Source organism: Oryctolagus cuniculus, chromosome 9 (genome assembly GCF_964237555.1).
Source record: "Oryctolagus cuniculus chromosome 9, mOryCun1.1, whole genome shotgun sequence".
NCBI classification, from domain to species: Eukaryota; Metazoa; Chordata; class Mammalia; order Lagomorpha; family Leporidae; genus Oryctolagus; species Oryctolagus cuniculus.
This window is the reverse complement of record NC_091440.1, coordinates 123,925,054-123,946,593: the sequence shown is the minus strand read 5'-3', so window position 1 is coordinate 123,946,593 and position 21,540 is coordinate 123,925,054. Positions and strand designations below refer to the sequence as shown.

The 21,540-nt window shown below is 44.0% G+C and overlaps 1 protein-coding gene across 2 annotated transcripts in view; it reads left to right on the top strand.

Annotated features, from left to right (window-relative positions):
* ITPR2 (inositol 1,4,5-trisphosphate receptor type 2) overlaps positions 1–21,540 on the top strand; it is a 536,947-nt gene that overhangs the window by 128,425 nt on the left and 386,982 nt on the right. For both annotated transcript variants that reach the window (XM_051850872.2, XM_051850873.2), the window contains one exon: positions 9,841–9,885. In XM_051850872.2, the coding sequence (XP_051706832.1) occupies positions 9,841–9,885 (45 nt within the window). The remainder of the gene's footprint in view (positions 1–9,840; positions 9,886–21,540) is intronic.

The following is a 21,540-nucleotide window of genomic DNA, read 5'->3' as shown; positions in this document are numbered from 1 at the left end:
GGAGCTGCTTGCATCTAGAGGATAGCCAAACATCTGATTTTGCAGGGGACAGCTCCCTGGAACAGTGAATTCACTGGTCCCAAATGCCAAATATAGAAAAGAATCATACCCACTCACTCATCAGGACACTGAGTCTCTTGTGCGACTGCTCCTATCATACCTGTGCATTGAGATTATTTTTATGTAATTTTTTAAAAATATTTATTTTATGTATTTGAAAGTCAGAGTCAGAGAGAGAGAGAGAGAGTGGGAGAGTTACAGAGAGAGCAATCTTCCATCTTCTGGTTCACTCTCCAGCTAGGGCTGGGCCAGGCAGACACCAGGAACCAAGAGGTTCATCTGGGTCTCTGATGTCGGTACAGGGGCCCAAGCACTTGAGCCATCTTCTGGTGCTTTCCCAGGCACACCAACAGGGAGCTGGATCAGAAGTGGAGTGGCTGGGACTTGAACTGGCACACATATGGGATGTCAATGTTGCATATGGCGGCTTAACTCACTACGTCATGGCCCTGGCCCCTTGTATAATGTTTAAATTATTAAGTTATTATTAATAGGTTATTGCTAAATCTCATGGTAATTTTAAAGATTTGTGGTCTGAAATCTAAGTACAAGTAATTTTAAGAAAGTAAAAAATTATATCTATCTTATCTGTCTGTCGTGCTTAAACATGATACTCTCTTCTGACCAGCATTTACCAGGTAGTTAACTTACTCAGAAAAGCCCAAGAAGCCTGTTGTTTGTTAGAGCTGAAAGGGCACTATCAAAGGAATCAGACCATTTCATATACTGGAGTTTCTATGGTTATGGAGACAAAGCTTGTACATTGCAAGCTATTTACGAATAGTACCGCTTTAGTTTTGGTGAACAGTGGAGAATATCTCGGAATTGGGACACTGATATCACAGTAGTTAGATTTTGTTCTACAAGATCCTAAAGTGGACCAAGGCTTAGAAACGAACTCTTCTTCATTGTAAGGATCACCAATAGCAAAGTTGTAGGGAATTCAGGTTAAATATTAAGAAATACACATTGCCAGGGACCCATGGACAAAACGTGGTGCAGAGTAGTTAGTGGTGAATAAGGTAGTAAGGAGGACATTTTGGCGCCATGAGATAATGCAGAACCATGTTGTTGGGCTGTCCCTGGCACACCTGTTGTGAGCTGACGCTAGGGCCCACTTGGCCAGCACTCAGACATTGTTGAGTGTTTCACGCGGAGCACAGCCATTGGCACACTGCTCCTCACTGTGTTATTGATCTTTTACTCCAGTCGTGTTACTGGGGCATGAGAGTTTACATCTGTGTCTGTAGGACAGAGTCATTTCACATTTGGGTAGGTTAATACTGGAGCCTTGCCTCTGTAACTCTGCCTTATTAAATAAATAAATCGGGGCCGGCGCTGTGGCGCAGTGGGTTAATGCCCTGGCCTGAAGCACCGGCATCCCGTATGGGCACCGGTTCTAGTCCTGGCTGCTCCTCTCCCGATCCAGCTCTCTGCTATGGCCTGGGAAAGCAGTGGAGGATGGCCCAAGTCCTTGGGCCCCTGCACCCATGTGGGAGACCTGGAAGAAGCTCTTGGCTCCTGGCTTCGGATTGGCGCAGCTCTGGCCGTTGTGGCCAATTGGGGAGTGAACCATTGGATGGAAGACCTTTCTCTCTCTCTGCCTCTCCTCTCTCTGTGTAACTTTGACTTTCAAATAAAATAGGTAAATCTTTTTTAAAAAAATCTTAAAAAAAAAAAAATGCTGGAGCTTTGGTGATTAGTTCTTCTCTGGTCATGGTAAGGATGATGAATTACCCATCACAGTTTCTGATCTGCTGCTCTCTGCAATTTCCTATTTTGAATGTTACTTAAGGAGTAGCTTTTGATTATCCTTTCCTAAACAAGATAGATCAAAAAATGCAGCATAATTTTATTTGCTAATGATGTTATGTTCTTTCTTTCAGTGACCACTAGCTTATTTGTATATGGGCAAAGCTTCCACCAGATGGCAGTAAACCCTTGTTTCCTGACTACTCAATAGCCTTTAGATTTAATTAATTAATGAGTGACTTAGTTAGGGTAGAATCTTGGGAAGACCAGGGCTATACTTTTAAAAATCCCTATGTTCACTTCTCTGTCAAATGTGCCAGCCACAGTATATGAAAAAGGCCTAGTTTCTATCTTTGTGTTGTATGTGTAAATCCAGTAGATGAACACGTATGCCAGGCCCTGTATGCTCATGTGTAAATGTTACAAGCCAAAATATTAGTTGTATCTGGCATTCATAAACACCCAGTAAAGTTTCTTTCCCTTCCTTTGTTTTTAGAATATCAGAATAATATGAGGGCCCTTCAGAAAGTTCAGGAACAATGGAATTAAAGGATAATGGGCTTTTTCTGTGGGCTTTTTGAAGTATCTTTATGGGTTGGCCCTGAAATGCCAGGCACTGGAAAGAGGCACATACACATATCACTGTGTTAATGTACTCACATGATAGTTTTGTGACTTCTTTCGTTGTTCAAAAGTTTTATTTTCAGCAAATGGACCTGTGTTATGGACTTAGGAGCTTTTGGTCTGTTTCCTGCTATTGTGTTTAATGGAAGGGTGCAGTTGTGTTTCATTTGATTGTGGTACGATCACAGTACTCAGCCTGGGTGTCTGTGGTGTGACTTTCTCTCTATTGCTTTGAGCAATACCTGACTTCTTTCTGTTCTTCTTTGGCCGTTTAAAGGAAGACTGTTGAAAGATTCTGTTCTCTGTCTGTCATCTACTCCCATGGCTGCTGGAGACCACGAATTCGATCTTGGATAACCCGCTTAAATATATGCTTAAGAAATACATCTTGTATAGAATTATTCTCTCACAAAAATCATGATTTTCCTTAGTTCAGGATTGAAATCCAGAGTCACAGTAAGCATATTTTTCTCTCATTTTGTATATCCAGAATCTACTGAGTCCACTTCCACAAAATCTTTCACATCCGTTTCTCCTTTCTGTTTTCCATTTTCTCATTACTGCCTTGGTTGGGCCCTAGCCATCAATTTGTGCCACTGTACTTGGTTACCTTGCCTCTCTGATCCTCTGTCTCCCTGCATCTTCGGAAACAGATGCAAACTCTCTAGCTCAGGGTTTCAAGGCCCTGTAGGTCTGGGTTGATCTTCCTTCTCCCCTTGGACCACACCACTCTGCTTTAGTGAGGGAGGAGTGAAGCCATGTGCTCCTGTAACTACAAGAAGTAGCTTTGGAGCCACCAGGCCTGTGCTTCCTAATGCTGGTGCCTCACATCTGCACAGAGGGTTTCAGAATCCCTTGGTATAGCATAATCTAGAGGTTAAATAAAGGGACCTTTAAGTGCATATAAAAAGTATCCCATAAATGACATTTATGGGTCCTCTCTGAATAAGCTTCATCTTTCTCCCCACACCTACCTGTCTGCTGCTCTCCCTCTTTCCTTCTCTGTCAGATACACTTCTACTGTCCTTCAAAGACTTAGCTCCCATGCTGCTCTCTCCATGAATAATTCTTGAATAAATTTGCCCACCGCAGATCCCTCCTTCCTGACCTATATTACTTATAAATTATTCATCCCTGTCTTAAATCTCTGGCCACATTCTATTTTGCATTACAGCTGACTGTATTTATGTCTTATTTTCCCTCCTTGATTGTAAGGTCTGCTGGACAACGACCATATCCTCTCTGTCTTTGCTGAAATATCATACGCCACAAGGCTTTACCCACTGTGGGTGCTCTTTAATGGTTAATGAATAAGTGATTGAATACTATAGTCATGCTTCCTATCTCCAATGCCACATCTATAATTAGTTTTTTATATTAAGGAAATATTTCCTTTAAAGTTTTAAAAGATTCAAGAACCTCCATATAATCATGTATCTTCCTCCCTTTGTAACAAAGATGTTTTCCTTATTCTTTGTTTAATTACTTTAATAATCACTGATACTCTATTTTAAGAGGGAAAGCAGTAGTATAATTTAAAGCCTGTATTTATTTGGCCTTTAAAGAGTTACTGTTGGTGAAATTGTATAGCCTCCCATTTGTTCAGGCAGTTTCTGTTCCTTTCCCTTCTCCTCCCTTTCCTTGTAATTATTATTCTTATTACCTATAGTTTTCTGAATTTAGTGAAGTAGTCACTGTGCAGATTATTTTTAAAAAAGCATTGCAGCTGAGAGGCAGAGATGAAGTGAAATCTCACTGATTGGCTCCATCTTTCATATTATTGCCAAGGACAGGGCTTTGTAAAGTTTGTTGACATATAAATAGGGTTTGCTCGTTGATATTTCTGATTATATAAAGGAGCACCCTGAGTTCCATGGGGTAGGAGGCCTTTCCTAAGGCCAGTGATGTTTCTTTCTTTCTTTTCTTTTTTTTTTTGACAGGCAGAGTGGACAGTGAGAGAGACAGAGAGAAAGGTCTTCCCTTTGCCATTGGTTCACCCTCCAATGGCCACTGCGGTCGGTGCATTGTGCTGATCCGAAGGCAGGAGCCAGGTGCTTCTCCTGGTCTCCCATAGGGTGCAGGGCCCAAGCACTTGGGCCATCCTCCACTGCACTCCCTGGCCATAGCAGAGAGCTGGCCTGGAAGAGGGACAACCGGGACAGAATCCGGCGCCCCGACCGGGACTAGAACCTGGTGTGCTGGTGCCACAGGCGGAGGATTAGCCTATTGAACCGTGGCGCTGGCCAAGTGATGTTTCTTTATAGAGCAAGAGTATGGAATCCTGTTCCTGTCCAGCTAGCCAGGGATTGGACGGGTGACCCTAAACAGGTGAAGTACGTGAAGACAGAATTTTAGAAAGTGATGTCTTTGGGACAGACTACGATCTGTGTTTCAGAGAACATACTTTATTGTGTGTTTTCTAAATAGTTTTCTTTTAAGATTTCTTTGGGAGACAGAGAAAGAGAGAAGGAGAGAGAAAAATAGAGAGAGGGATTTCTCCCATCTGCTGGTTCACTCCCCACATGCCCACAACAGTCAGAGCTGATCCAGGCTGAAGCTGGGAGTTGAGAGTTTAGTCTGGGTCTCCCATGTAGGTGACAGGGACTGAATTATTTGGGACAACACCTGCTACTTCACAAGGTGTACATTAGCAGGAAGCTAGAACAGAGAGTGGAGCTGGGACTTGAACCCAGGTATTACAATATACGATGAAGATAACCCAAGTGGTGGCTTACCTGCTGCACCAAACATCTGTCCCTTATTTTGTGTTTGGCTTAGATATGTTAATTCCCGTTTCTGTATACTTTCTCGTTATAGATAAATCATGCTGTCCAGCATGAGTTCACTTTACAGTGCTGGGAACCAACTATTCTGACGTTTACTGGATAAAAACTTTGGGATACTCTTGGTAAAACATGTTGGGTATTTTTTGGATGTAATTTAGTTAAAATCTTATCACAGATTTATTTATTTATTTATTTTCAGTTTAAAAGAAGAGTGGAAATTCTTTGAAGAGAAAGCAGTTTTTTTAGGAAGCTATCTCAGTACTTAACTAAAACAGGTGGAAAAAATTCCTTCTACAACTATGCTGTGATTTTCTTAACTTCCAAGTAAAAATGTGTGTTCTAGAGTTTGATAAATCAGTAAACAAGAGGTCAGTTAACTCTCCCTTTGTCCCTGCCCCTTTTGCTCTTGAATTCCAGAAGCAAGAAGTACTCCTGGACTTACTCTCTGTGTTACTTGTAATTCGTGGGGATTTAGGGAGTCGGAGTCACTGCAGGAAGGCAAGAGCAGCTCCCAGTCCTCATCGCTGTGGGCCCCGCACCGCCAGGCAGCTGGAGTCTAATCATCTGCTGTTTTGGAGACACTGCCCCTTGAGTCTTGCACTGGGTTCTGCTTTCTACCCTCTGCACTCGCTCACTCCTCCACTTTCTGATTTGTTCCACCACAGTTTTCATTTGTTCTTGTGTTTCATTGAATGGCTTCATGCAGGGCATCTGTTTTTTGTGGCTGGCCTCCTCCCCTGTGGCTGCAGGTGTCAGGAGCCAGCCATGTTTACTGCTGGATTGGGCGCCACTGTTTGAGCAGACCACCTTTGGTTATCCACCCTCCACTCCATGCTATGCATTTTTATCTGACAATGCTCATAGCAGGTGATAATGTCAAAGCAGTATCTGGCATCGCGGTCACTGCTTTCCCTCTGGTTCCCACTTACCTCCAGTGAATGTGTTAGTCTGTTTAGTTGATTTTCCTGGAATGGGATAATTGGCGCATACGTGGTTCTTTCTTCAGCTGAGGAAAGTTCCATTTTCTATCTTTTTGTTGCTTGTGCCCCATGCGCTCTCATCCTTGACAGTACCCAACTTGCCTGACAGTTGATAGTCCCTTCTGTCCTCCACGACTGTTGCCTTTTACCCAGTTTCCATTTCTGTGAGTGCGCCTTTCCTGTGACTTGAGGGACAGCTTTCCAGTGCCTTTTCTTCTGCACCATTTTCTGTAGCATCAGCTTGCTTTTTTATTGCTACCAACATGGACTTTAGTTTTGTATTTATATGTCCATTTTGATTGACATCCTCAACATTCCCAATTCTTTACTGTTACCTGTCGCTCCCCCTCTTCGTGGAGGAGCGACACTAAACCCTGCCTAGGCTTCATATCCGAGTCACGGCACCATTATGTCGCTCCCCCTCTTCGTGGAGGAACAACACAGGACCCTGCGCTGTTCTTTTGTCTGCTCGGCCCTCCCCGGGTTTGCTGCTGGTTCTTCCCGGGTTGGCTACCGACCCTTCCACCTCCGTGGAAGGGCGGTTCCCCCTGCCATTTTCCCCACTTCCGCGGGGGAGCGGCACACCGCCGGCCGGCTCTCTCAGGGGCTGCACAGGTGTTCCTTCAGATAGATGTTCCTGGTTCATGTTGTCTCTCTCCTCCTTTATAGTCCTCTTCCACCAATCCCAACTCTGCTACCCACACGCCGAGTACGCTGCTCTCCTCCAATCAGGAGCAGGTCCTGCTGTTTATTGGTTGAACTGGAGGCAGCTGTGTAGAAGCTGTTTCCTCCTCTCCCAACGCCATATTGTGGGAGAGCAGATGCATAGAATAAGTCTTAATTCCAGTAACTTAGTCTAGTCCGAGTTGCTCCCAGTTGCTCCCCACAGTTACCTTTGTGTTCTTTTAATTCTGCGTGTTGCCTTGATGTAGAGGTCTTGTTTACTTCTGCTTTCTTGGGTGTGCCAAACCATGTCCTGGAAAGTTTTTGTTATATTCAGGACTCTGAGAATTTCCCTTGTTCTGATATACTCTACCTTGAGTCTTTGTTTTTGGCCCAGCCTGGCCTTCCCCACCCCTCCCCTTCCATTCCTTTCCCTTCCCTTCTCTTCCAGTCCTCTCTCATATCCTCAGATGAGCTCTGTGCAGAACCAGAAGTGTTGAGTGCCTTGTCCTTTTGTCGCATGAGTTCGATCTCTGGTATGACAACATACCAGCATTCTGCATCTCCAGCTGCAGGGCAGACGGATGGATGCATTTCGAGCGCAGCTCCCAGGTTCATCAGACGTCAGCTCAGCATCCCTGGCTGTGCTGCAGTTGCTTCTGTCTCGTGTCCCTTGGCTGTTTCTGTATTCTCAGGCAGCACAGTGCCCGCACACAGCGTCATGTGTCTTCTGTCTTCTCCCCTGCCATCATCAGCCCCGTTGTGCTTCCTGCCTGGTTTTTGTCTGAGCATCATTGGCTGTCTGGTCTTGAGGAGACAGAGGCTGATGGCAGGACAGTGGCTGGGGAGGGAATTTTCTGTCTGATCTGAAAGTAGCTTCTTAGCCCTAGAGAAGCCCTTCTGGAAGTTTTTTGGGTGGTAGATTCTCAGGATCTCCAAGTCAGCAGGAGAACTGAATCTTAATGGAGAATCAGACTAGGAATAGGAGAGGGGGAGGAGGTGGGGTGGGAGTGAGGGTAGGAGGGCGGGTATGGTGGCAAGAATCACTATATTCCTAAAGCTGTAGTTATGAAATCTGTGTTCATTAAATAAAAGATTTCTTTGAAAAAAAAAAAAAAGAGTATACAGAGAAAAACTGGATCCTTACCTGTCTCTTACCCAGAACTCTCTGCTTTATGAGGACCCATCTAAAAGGGAGGGGAAGAAGGTATTAAATGACAAATTTATTTCCCTGCAAAAAATTTTGGAGTCTATGCATAATATAAATGTTTTCCATGAACTTTTGGAAGACCCATCATAACTTGTGTCAATTCATAGAAGATTTGGAATTTAGGCTGTTTTTCAGCCTTAGTTTTCAATGACATTGAGCTTGTTTTTTTTTTCTTCCAAATTTGTTTCTTTTTGGGCTTTTTTTTTTTTTTTTTTTTGATCAGTACCTTCATTAATATTTAGTGGTACACTGGGAGCAGCTGCTAAGTAAATGTCATTTTGAGAAATACTCTTCACCTTGCATTTAAATATGTGTGTATATATATATATATTTTTTTTTTTTTTTGACAGGCAGAGTGGACAGTGAGAGAGAGAGACAGAGAGAAAGGTCTTCCCTTTGCCATTGGTTTACCCTCCAATGGCCACCGGGGCCCGCACACTGCTGCCGGCACACCGCGCTGATCCAAAGCCAGGAGCCAGGTGCTTCTCCTGGTCTCCCATGGGGTGCAGGGCCCAAGCACTTGGGCCATCCTCCACTGCACTCCCTGGCCACAGCAGAGAGCTGGCCTGGAAGAGGGGCAACTGGGACAGAATCTGGTGCCCCGACCGGGACTAGAACCCGGTGTGCTGGCGCCGCAGGCGGAGGATTAGCCTATTGAGCTGCGGCGCTGGCCCATTTAAAATATATTTTAAAATGGAATTGTAAATTTTGCACCCTGGTTGATTCATGTTAAAATGGTTAAGTGCACCTAGACAAGTTGTGACTTCAAGAAAATTATCTTTTAAATCTGTTGCTGTACAAATTATCAACCTGGTTATTTTGAGACCACGTAGACAGGTGGAGCCAGGAGTTGATACTTGGGTCAATGCTGAACATATCCAAAGTCTGTTTTTCTCATTGGAATGACCCCTAAACTGCATATCCAGGTTTTTGGTGTTAGTTTAAGAAGTCCTTCTGTGTTAATTGACGTATCTGATACATATTTGCTCTTTCGCTCTGTTTTCTTTTCTTCGTGTATGTAGCATGTAATTCATGGTCTTGAATCATTTTTAAAACTTTCTTCTGGTCTATTTTCAAAAATTGGTTTCTGAGGGGCTGGTGCCGTAGTTCACTTGGTTAATCTTCTGCCTGCAGTGCCGGCATCCCATATGGGTGCTGGGTTCTAGTCCTAGTTGCTCCTCTTCCAGTTCAGCTCTCTGGAGGATGGCCCGAGTGCTTGGGCCCCTGCACTCGATAGGAGACCAGGAGGAAGCACCTGGCTCCTAGCTTTGGATCAGCGTAGCACCGGCCATAGCTGCCATTTGGTGGGTGAACCAATGGAAGGAAGACCTTTCTCTCTTTCTCTCTCTCTCTCACTGTCTCTGTCAAATAAATAATAAAATAAAATAAAATAAAATAAAATAAAATAAAATAAAATAAAATAAATTGGTTTCTGAGTAACTGGTAAATGGCCATTTTTGTGTTATGTAAAATGGTGAACTCTCTCGAATGTTTCCCTAGACTCAGTGAGATTATCAGCTCTCATTTCATCAAGGATGCCAGCATTTCTGATATAAATTAAGGCCTTCTAGTTGGCATCTTAGTGCTTGTCTCATGGTACATTGTGGTAATATTTTAAATTGTCCTAATTACCAGTAGTTCGTTGGATAACTTCCTTTTACATTAAACTTAGTTAAAGGTAAAATAGTGAACTGAATTAAAGATCAGTGGTCTTGTTAATGGTCTGTTAACAACAGTTCAAATCTAGTTTTGCCTTCTTTTTCAGCTTAATCCTGATTACCGAGATGCCCAAAGTGAAGGAAAAAATGCGGTGAGTAGAATTGTTTCTCCTCCACAAATCAAAAGCATTTTGCTTATTTTCTTTGTATGAACAAACTGAAGATTTATTAGTGAATCTGAGACTACATACTCTAAGACAGGGTCTTTGAGGCTGTGGATCAAAGGTGAAAGGTGAGAGGTGACATGGCTCACATTATAAGGCGATGTCTAGTAATGGGTGCCTGGAGAGGTTTCCAGCAAGGTGCAGACCATGTGTGGTCGAGCACCAAGGGTGGCTTGTGTCTGAGAGGTGGGAGGTCTGGTCTGGCTTGCAGACATGCACAGAAACTAGAAGGCAGAAACGTGTAGATGTCATGATATGAAAATAGGACAACAGGACCCTTCTTTAGGATTAGAGATCATTCGAGTTCTATTTTTGGGAAGAAATGGAAGCATCAAGCAAATACATGACTGATTTTCTGGTATTCTGAGGTATGCAGCTGGAGAAGCACCTCCGTCTTCACTGAAAGCCAGTTTTCATGGAAATGTTTGTTCTCGTTCACCCTGCTCACTCCAGCGCCACATGTGTAAAGCATGACTTCATGGTAACAAAGCTTCTTAGCTCACTGAAAAATTCAGAAACAAAAGTTTGTTGTGATGTAGACAGAACCTCAGGGTTTGGCGAGGACAAAGCCAGAGGCCAGAAACTCAATCCAGGTCTTCCATCTGGATGCAGGGATCCAAGTACTTGAGTCTACCTGCTGCCTTTCAGTGTGTGTATCAACAGGAAGCTAGATTCAGGAGTGGAGCTGGGTCTCTAACCCAGGTGTTCCAAAATGGGATGTGGGTCTTTCAAGAGGAATCGTAACTGCTAGGCCAAATGCTTATCCTGGATTTTTTTTAAGCGATTGAGGTACATATTTTATATAATATAGAGAAAATATGTAATTCAGTAATTTTGTAGTAATTTAGCAATCCTTTTTGAAATTTGTAGGAATTATTACTGTATCATTTGAGATTGTATTCATTGGGTACAAAGTAACAGGAGGAATAAGTGATAAGTACATAAGGTGATGGATATGTTTTAACTTGATTCATTCCTTCCACACAATGTGCAAATATCATAACATCACTGTGTACCCCATAATTATGGATGGTTATAAGTTGTGAATAAATGAAGGCAAAAACAAAGAAAAGTTAAAAAACAAAAAAATTCCCATTTATATCTTCATCATTTTTGTGTCTTCAGAAAAGTGTCTGTTCAGGTCTTTAAAAAAAAAAGATTTATTTATTATTTTTAAATTTTTTTACAGGTAGAGTTATAGACAGAGAGAGAGAGAGAGACAGAGACAGAGAGAAAGGTCTTCCTTCCGTTGGTTCATTCCCCAAATGGCTGCCATGGCCGGTGCTGCACCGATCCGAAGCCAGGAGCCAGGTGCTTCTTCCTGGTCTCCCATGCGGGTGCAGGAGCCCAAAGACTTGGGCCATCCTCCACTGCCCTCTCGGGCCACAGCAGAGAGCTGGACTGGAAGAGGAGCAACCAGGACTAGAACCTGGTGTCCATATGGGATGCTGGTGCTGCAGGCAGAGGATTAACCAAGTGAGACACAGCGCCGGCCCAAAAAAGATTTATTTATTTATTTGAAATAGTTAGAGAGGAGAGGCAGAGAGAGAGAGAGAGAGAGAGAGAGAGAGAGAGAGAGGTCTTCTACCCAATGGTTCACTTGCCAGTTGGCCACAGCGACCAGAGCTGTGCTGATTCGAAGCCAGGGGCCAGGAGCTTCTTCTGGGTCTCCCATGCGTGTACAGGAGCCCAAGCACTTGGGCCATCTTCTACTGCTTTCCCAGGACGTAGCAGAGAATTGGATTGGAAGAGGAGCAGCCGGGTCTTGAATCGGCACCCATATGGGATGCCAGCACTTCAAGCCAGGGCATTAACCTGCTGTCCCACAGCACTGGCCACTGTTCAGGTCTTTAGCTTGTATTTTTAAATTGGATTCTTTGTTTATTCATTTTTTCTTCTCAAGTTCTTTGAGTTCCTCATAAATCCTAGATAATGCCTCCTTGTCAGATATATGGTTTGCAAATATTTTCCCTCACTGTGTAATATTTTTCTTCCTTCTGTAGCACTTTTCCTTGTTGTGCAGAAGCTTTTTCGACATAATCCCAGTTGTCTACATGTGCCATTATTGCCTGTGCTCTGGAGAGCACAGAGAGAAAGGTCTTCCTTTTTGCCGTTGGTTCACCCTCTAATGGCCGCCGCAGCCAGCGCGCTGCGGCCGGCGCACCGTGCTGACCCGGTGGCAGGAGCCAGGTACTTATCCTGGTTTCTCATGGGGTGCAGGGCCCAAGCGCTTGAGCCATCCTCCACTGCACTCTCGGGCCACAGCAGAGAGCTGGCCTGGAAGAAGGGCAACCGGGACAGAATCCGGCACCCTGACCGGGACTAGAACCTGGTGTGCTGGCGCCGCAAGGCGGAGGATTAGCCTAGTGAGCCGTGGCGCCGGCCTTACTTATTTATTTTTAAAGATTTATTTATTTATTTGAAAGGCAGAGTGACAGAGAAGCAGAGGCAGAGAGAGAGAGAGAGAGAGCGAGAGAGTGAGTGGGATAGGGAGAGGTGTCTTCCATCTGCTGGTTCATCTCCGAGCAAGAGAGAAAGGGGGGGGGGTGTCTTCCATCTGCTGGTTCATCTCGCAGATGGCTGCAAAGGCTACAGCTGCACTGATTGGAAGCCAGGAACCAGAAGCTTCTTTTAGGTCTTCCATGTGGGTGCAGGGGCTCAAAGACTTGGACCACTTTCCACTGCTTTCCCAGGCCATAGCAGAGAACCAGATCAGAAGAGGAGCAGCCGGGACTTGAACCGTCGCCCATATGGTTGCCAGCACTGCAGGCAGTGGTTTTACCTGCTACACCACAGCACTGGCCCCCTGGTAGTCTTATAACTGTCAGGGAAATGCAGATTAAACCCACAATGAGCTGTCACCTTACCCAAGTTCAAATGCTGATATAAAAACAGAAAAAAAAGAATGCTGGGGAGAATGTGGTTGAAGACTTCTTACATATTGTTGGTGGGAACGTAAGTTGGTACTGCTGTTGTTCATGAAAGTTAAATTAGCACTTCAGGTTCGGTTATCCCATTACCAGGTATATATCAGAAGGAACTGAAGTAAGTCTGCCGAAGAGACATCTGTACTCCTGTAGCTACTGCAACACTGTTCACGGTAGCCAAGATAAGGAGCCACCTAATGCCATCAAGGGATGAATGGACAAAGAAAATGTGTGTTATTTATGACAACATAGGTGGCCGTGGAGGACATTATGTTAAATGATGTAAGCACAGAAAGACAAAGTAGCATATGGGCATACGACATCCTACTGCATAGCAGAGTAAACACAGTTAACAATAATGCACTATGCATTTCAAAATAGCTAGAATAAATGGTTTGAATGGTCTCACCACAGAGAAATGACTAATCTTTAAGGAGAGGAACATGCCAGTTATCATTTGATCATTACATGTTATATATTTGGATCAAAACATCTCACTCTACCCCAGAAATATGTAGAATTACTAGTGTCAATCAAAAATTTTAAAAAACAGCAGCATTTCACCCCTTGATAGAGTTGAAACATTGGATTAAAATTACTCCTGCCTGTGCATTGGTACGCAGCTCCATGTTGTCATAGGGGAAGTGCATCTAATAAGAATTTCTGGGCTTGTTTCAGTCTTGTTTGGCTCCTTTTCCATTCACTTACCAGGATTATAGCAGAATTGAAGCTGCAGTATGATAACACTGGCCCAGTGAAAGCTTCAACTTGTGTCAACATATCCCTAATCATAGAGATTGGGTAATTTGATCAGTCAGTTCTGTTTGTATCTCAGTTTCATCACCCTGGGTAGACTCTTCCCCCTGTGGTTTTCAAATGCCTGCCCCAGGTTTGTTGGGTTCTTACTTATTTTCCTATTAAGGAAAATGCTCGGTAATCAGTAACCAGGCTTAAAAAGCTGAGTATAAGTCATGGCTTCTTGGGTTCTTAATATGAGTTTGTCAGTGGTTTCCAGCGAAAGAGCACCAGGAATACACTGTAGTTGAGCAGGGTTAGTCTGTTACTCATTGTGAGACACACACCCACACACACACACACATCCACACCCACCTACCCACCCACCCACCCACACCGTGGGCAGCTGTGGGGCACTCTGTCAGAGCATGTTAGATAGAACATATTCTAGCACTTACTCTAGGTGGCTCTGGGGAGGATTTAAGGGAGTGGGGCTTTTCTGTGTGTAGGAATGCTGTTAGGAAGAAGAGGTTCATTCTGTCATTATTATCTTGGTAAATTTCACCTATAGGGGTGGTAATTGCTAAAGAAGCATCAGTCACTCTTAGCTGGGAGCAGACATGTATATAGTCATTAGTGACATGAAGAGTATTCATGTTTTGTTTGTCTTCAGGCATGATTAGGGAGTGGTCATATTTTTACTTGATCCATCATGCACAGAGAGTGGCCTCGTCTGGTGTTGATGTTCTGTGACATTTTTCACGTTTGAAGGGAGGATGCCAAGGCCCGCCTGAGAGTCCCAGGCCACCTGCCTCATGCCAGGGACTGCATTTCTGTGTCTCCAGATTTCTGTGTATAATCTTCTGCGTGATTTCTTTAGTTTGGATTTGTGGCCAGGAGAGCTGCACCTGTAGTACCACTGCAACGTACGTGGCCTTGGCCATGTCAGATGGCTTTCCTGAGGCTCAGTTGTTTTCCTGTGTAATGGGATGAAGATGTTTGCCCTGTGAGCCTGACCTGGTGCCAGGAGGATACAGTGAGATCAGAAGAATGGCTGCTCTTTGAATAGAAGATGTTCGTGGGTGAAAAATGATTAAGTTGTTTCTGTTGGAAGGCATCACACCAAAGCTTGAAATCGCGCAGTTGATTGACATCTCTGTGCTCCTCTCCTTTTTGCTCCATCGGATTTGATGTTGCTGATGGTGGTTCTAGGCCGAGCAGAGGTTAAGCATGTGGTGTACAGAGGTTTATAGAGCAGCACAGAAATAACACATCCGTGGCGAATTTCCCTCCTGGTGCTTGTCAAGCTTGATAGGTTTCCTCTTCTTCCCTCTCTGACCTCTAATGGAGAGAAAGAACTTTCCTTTCGCGTAAGCAGGTGCCATTAGCAGAACCTTAAATGCACAGAGCACGGTGGGTCTGCTGAGCTGCAGAAGTGCACAACTGGCTCTCCTCTGTCCCTCAGGGAGACTTCAAGCTGGGGACACTGGCTTCCGTTCTTTTCCCTCTCCAGAATCGACACAGCTGAGACCGTGTAAGTGTAGAGCTAGCACGGTGTCTTAGGGCTTGTTGTTGTGTAGACGGCTCTCCTCCTGGCCGTGTTCACGTTTCTGTTGAATGGCATGCCCCCTTAGAGTCAGCCACCAACCTGTAAAATAGGAAATGAGTTTCCCACTACAGGATGTGACATACGTTTCACCACGCATCTGTGTTCCAGTAACACTCAGTTCACGGCAACTGTGCTAATTTCTTTTCTTTCCTAATTTTCCCTATGTTTTCTGTTTAATGGACAGTTAATATTTTTTTTCCTGTAATTTAGAAGCCTTTATCAAAATGGTGGCTTCCATTTTTGAAGTTTCAGAGGTTCATGTGTGGTGCTGCTGAAATTAGGCGGTGTGTGTCAGAGCTCCCGTTAGGACCCACATCGCTGTGTTTATTCTGCGAAGGAGTCTGTTATTTCTAGCCTTATAAATGTATAGCATCCCCAGGGACTCTGTAAACACTGGAACTGTGTCAAGCCCAGCTGGGAAGCTGACACTCATTATTTCTTCCCTTTGAAAGGTTGCATCTTTTCAGCTGGATCATGGAAGAGGACTTTCTGGAAGTAACGGTGTTCATGTTGATGTCATCGTGTTTATGTGTGGTGTGATCTGGTTTCGGAAGGAGTGTCTTTTGTCCGTGCTGGGGTTTCTCCACTCCGGCAGCACTGACGTTGGAGGGAAGGTCATTTGTGTTGTGGGATGTTAAGCAGCGCCTGTGGCCTCTCCTGGCCAGGGCTAGCAGCTGTCCCCCACACCTTCACTGTAGCCATCAAAAGTGTGTCCAGAAGTTGCCAGCTGCCTTGGGCCCGGTTTTTCCCATTGAGAGCCGTTGTTCTAGCGTGCATTTACATACATACGCTGGCATGTCCCAGGAAGCAGGACACTCAGCTGAAACAATCTTGAAAATTCTATCGTGTAGAAGTTGGGGGAGGGGAACCTACCAGATTCTATATAAAGACCCCCCAGATTGTCTTGAGTTTTTCTCTGTACTCATCAGCAGTAAGGTGGCAAGGAAGAAAGGAATTGAGAGTAACAGTTTGTTAGGGAATCTTGGCAAGAAAAAGAGTGCTTGCAGCCTGCAGCTTAAAATGGCAGCGCTGTGTGTGGTTATGTAAGTCTGCTGGGAGCACCTGAGGACGGAGGATGCGAGGGGAAGCAGAGCTGCAGGTGTGTCACTGCCGCGGCGGGCACAGGTCTGAGTCAGCTCTGGAAAGCAGACCTTGTTTCTTACGGAATGTCTCTGGCTCCCGACTGCAATGTGACGTCACTGCTGAAAACCCCGTGAGTCACGAGTGAGTCAACAGAGAAGGTGTCCCAGGGGCCCACCACTGAGCTGCCTCCCGCTGGCCCTGGGCAGCCGGAAGCCAGAGGCGTTCCTTTAGTGGGCTGGCTGCTCCTAAGGGAAGCTTTCTCCTAGAGTAACCTGAGAGCCGCATCCCTCCCTTCCAGGGAGGAGTGCTGACTTGTGATGCGAGCTCACCCCCTGAGTTAGCGTCCTGAGACCCTGCGCAGCCAGCCAGCCAGCCGCTCAGTTGGACCTGTTTTGGAGAGCCAGCTGATGCTGAATTTGACATCTGTTGAAGCTCTGTTGTTCCTTGGTCCGTTTCATGATACAAGAGGGCTTTATGCTTCTGTAAATCTTTGCGGCAAACAGCATTCAGTGTCTTTTTTTATTACTTTCAAATCAGTGTGGTTTTATCTAAGGGGTCTTCAAAAAGTTCATGGAAAATGCATACTATGAAAAAACTAGGCATGGGTTTCAAAAATTCTTTGCACCCCAGTAAACTGGTCTTTCACTTCTGTTTGCCCATGAGCTTTTTGAAGGTCCCTGATAAACAAAAAAAGCCTCCAGTGCTTAATTTTGGACAGAATTGTCTTCATGTTGCAAGGATTTTCTTTAGTGTTGAAGCTTGATTCATATATTAAAAGTTGTAGATTTAGAACTCATTATTCAGATTTATAGTTAGAAAATCCGAAAGATGTGCTTGAAGTATATTGTCAAATTGTTTAGGAAGGAGACTTTGTTAATCAAATTAGCAGAGAACTAGAGATTTAAAAAAGAGTGCTTAAGACTTCTAAACATGGTAGAGCTCTCACACATAAACAATTGTTAGGTCACTTAGAAAGGGACTTTACTACTTATTAAAACTCTTTTCCAAGGGCCTAAGCAAAGTATGTAAGGATAGGCCTGTACCTTCTACTTACTGTATATAATTAAAACCACAGACCTTAAATAGCATGAGTAATTCACAGTGACCTCTTTTAATTAATCCTAATTAATAAGTTTTTTTCTGTGTTTGGAAAAGATTGTCCTCGTGGTGTAAGACTGTCCAAATAGGGAGCCCCCGTCTGCTTGTTGGTGAGCCGTTGCCAAGGAGGGCAGGCCAGGAGCACAGTCTCTTGTGTTTGTTACCATTCCAGAAGCGGAGAGAAGCAGGATTGACCAACGGATAAACAAAATGCTAATTTTCAAGTTTAACTGCTAGAGAAATCTAAGCAGTTGGGATCAGTTAGTGTGCTTACCTTGAAGGAAGATTTCATACTGAAAGCTAAATTAGAATAAGATCGATGTGCAGGATGCTCGGGTGTGGATGGCATGTGTTCCTTTTTGGGGTGTGGTATATTCCGGGGTTCTCACTTGTTGCATCCACACAGGGCGTCGGTGAGAGAAACTGTTTAGTTCTTGTTCACGGACTCTCCGCTTGTCTCAGTTACATCCTGATCTCCTATTAATACAGCAGTGAATAAGTCACCTGAATGCCTGCACTCCATGTTGGATGCCTGGTTTGCATCCTGGATGCTTGGCTGCTGAGCCCCTTCCTGCGAGTACATTGTGTGCGAGACAGCAGAGGGCAGCTCAGGTTTTAGCTTCCTGCCGTGCACATGGAGACTGGATAGAGCTCCGGGCTCCTGGCTTCAGACAGGCTCAGTCCTAGCAGTTGTGGGAATTCGGGGAGTGAGCAAGAAGGCTGGAAGATCGCCTCATCTTTCTCTGTCCCTCTGCCTTTCAAATAAAAATGAAAATAAATGAACAATGAAATCTAACAAATAAAGCCTTTCTTCAAACGTGGCTCGGTACAATTGCTGCTATTTTCCTTAGTTAAAATAATTTTAATTGTGCCTTTCCAGTATTCCATCGAGGCCACTTTTGCATAAGTCCTATCGCCTGCATATTCATCAGACAGTTCCTTGGGGATGTTGCTACAGCCAACCGATCTTTGGGCAATGTTAGTGTTCTTGCACTTGGAGGTCATCTCCTCTCACGGGTATCACCATGCTCGCTACGTTGGTGTTCTTCCCTTTGTCTATGATAACATGCCAAGATCCAGAGAACTTTTACAACATTTCTGTATGACTGTAGTCATGCTCATCTATCCCTCTCCAAGTCTCCCTGTTAGTGAGGACGTAATTAAGGACAGACTTCCTTTCCTGTTTCTTAGAATTGTCACTCCCTCTTCTCAGACGTCCTTTTGTTTTGTGTTTAAAGATTTATTTATTTATTTATTTATTCGAAAAGCAGAGTTACAGAGAGAGGCAGATGGTGGGGCGTGGAAATCACTGGTTTATAACCCAAATGGTTGCAACAGGCGTGGCTGGGCCAGGCCAAAGCCAGGAACCTGGAACTCCATCCAGATCCTTCACATGAGTTGCAGGGGACCAGGTGCTTGGACCGTCTTCCGCTGCCTTCCTAGGTGCATTCGCAGGGAGCTGGATCAGAAGTGGCGCCACCAGGACTTGAACCAGCGCTCATATGTGATGATGTTGTCATAGGCGGCAGCTTAACCTATTGCCCCACAACACGGGCCCTTTTATTCTTCATCTTAGTCACTGTCATATTCAGTATCACATTTCAGTGTACTTTTTAACCTTGAGAAGTTATTCCTGGTTGCACATGGTGTTCTACTGGGCTCTGGGGTAGAGGATCCTGCAGGCCGGTGCAGGCCTTCTTCCCTCAGCAGTGAGCTGAACAGCAGTGAGGTTGCTGTCTGGGCTGCAGAGCACAGAGCCTCCAGGGAAAGCGCTGCTTTGCCATCTGCACCTCAGTGTAACACCTGGGCTTTCGTGTTGACCTGCGTGGTGTGGATTCATGGGACCCCACACTGTTTCTTCCCTCCTTCCCTTCCTCTCCCCCTCCCTCCCTCCTTCCCTCCCTCCCTCCCTTCCTCCTCTTTGTTTTTAGATTTCAAGTATAAGTGAGATTGTGCATGATTTTTTTCTGCATTTCCCTCATGATCAGTGATTCTGAACACCTCTTCATATACCCGTTGGCCATTTGTATGTGTACTTTTGCGAAGTGGCAGGTCTTTTGCCCATTGTGAAATCCTATCATTGGTTTTGTGGCTATTGCGTTGTGTCAGTTCCTTTGACTGTTAATCCTTTTTCTGGTGTCTGTTTAACAAATATTTTTTCCCAAATCCCTTGGCTACCTTTTCATTTTGTTGACTGTTTACTTTGCTGTGCAGGTAGCCTCTCTTGTTTGTTTTGGCTTTGGTTGCCTATACTTTGGTGTGCTGTTAAAAAAATCATTGCCAGGGCCATTGTCCAGGAGCATTTTTACTGTGTTTTCTTGTAGGAGTTTTTCAGTTTCAGTTGTCCTATTTAGGTCTTTAACACATTTTGAGTTTTTTTTTGTGTCTGATATGAGGGTCCAGTTCCATTCTTGCACATGAATATTCAATTTTTCCCACATAATTTATTGAAGCATTTTTCTTTTCCTATTGTGTTTTCTTGGTGGCCTTGTCAAAAAGTAGTTGATGACATATGTTCGGGTTTATTTCTGGGCTCTCCATTCTTTTCCAGTGGTTTATGTGTCTGTTTTTAATGCCATTACCTTACTGCTTCTATTAGAATTATTTTGTAATGTAATTTGAAATCGGGAAGTATGATGCCTTCACATTTGTTTTTCAGTGTTGTTTTGATTACCCAGGGACTTTTTTGGTTCCAGACAAGTTGTAGAATCATTTCTTCTGTTGCTGTGAAAGGTGCCTTAGAATTCTAATAGGGCTTGCCCTGATCCTCACTGCACTGGACGCTGTGGACATTTTAGGGATATTCGTTCTGATCCACCAGCCTTGGCTGTCTTTCCATCTATTTTGTGTCTTTTTCAGTTTCTCCTACCTACAGTTTTTAGTTTTTGGTGTACAGATATTTTACTTCATTCCTTAGTTTTCTTTTCTAAGTATTCTGTTCTTTTGATGCTATTGTAAATGTATTTTTTCAGACTTATTTAGTGTAAACAAATAAAACTTGATTTTTTAAAGAAAGATATTCAACAGTTTTAAAAAATTTATTTATTTTCATTTTGTTTGAAATGCAGTGAGGGAGAGAGATAGGGAGGGAGAAAAAGAGAGAGAAAGAACGAGAGTATGCGTTAGCTCTTTCATCTGCTGATTTCACTCCCCAAATGGGCCAGGCCAATGCCATGAGCCTGGAAGTCAGTCCAGGTCTCCCATGTGGGTGGCAGGGACCCAGGTACTTGAGCCATCATCTGCTACCTCCCAGGATGCACATCAGCGGGAAGCTGATGGGAAGCAGTGGAGCGAGGACTCAAACCAGGCTCTCCAGTGTGGGATATGAGCGTCCTAAAAGATGTCGTAATTGCTGCACCAAATGCCTGCCCTGCAACTGATTTGCTTATGTTGCTTTTGTAGCCCACAACTTTGTTCAGTTCATCATTAGTAACAGTTTTTGGTAAAGTACTTGAAGGTTTTAAGAATATAAGATCTTAACACCTGTAAACAGAAATAATTTTATCTCCCTGTCCCAATTTGGATGCCATGTGCTTCTTCTTCTTCTTGTCTGATTGCTATTCCAGTAGTATGTTAAATAGAAAGGATGAGAATTAGCATTCTTGCCTGTACCATATCTGAGAAAAAAGTGTTCAGTTTAGTCCCAGTGGTTATCATTATGACAGAGCTGTAGGCTTTGCATAAATGACCTTTAGTATGTTGAGCTTTCCTTCTGTGCCCATTTTTTTGGGTGATATTTTTTTAAATCATTTTTTAAATCATTTTGCCTAATGCCTTGTCTGTATGTATTGAGATGATGGTTTTAATCTTTCATGCTAGTGATGTGATGTGTCACATTGATGGTTTTGCATATGTTTAGACCAACCTTGCATCCCAGGGTTAAATCCCACTTGATCATTATGTGTAGTCTATATGATGTGTTGTTGAATTCAATTTGGTAGTATGTTATTGAGGATTTTTAATATTGGCCTATCGTTCTCAGGCATTTTATTTGTCTGCCTTTGGTATTAGGGTAATACGGTCTCATAAAATGAATTTGTTAGCTTTCCCTCTACTTCTGTTTTCTTTGACTGTTTGGTGAATTCAGCTGTGAAACCATCTGTTCCTGGGCTTTTCTTGGCATCGTGCTTT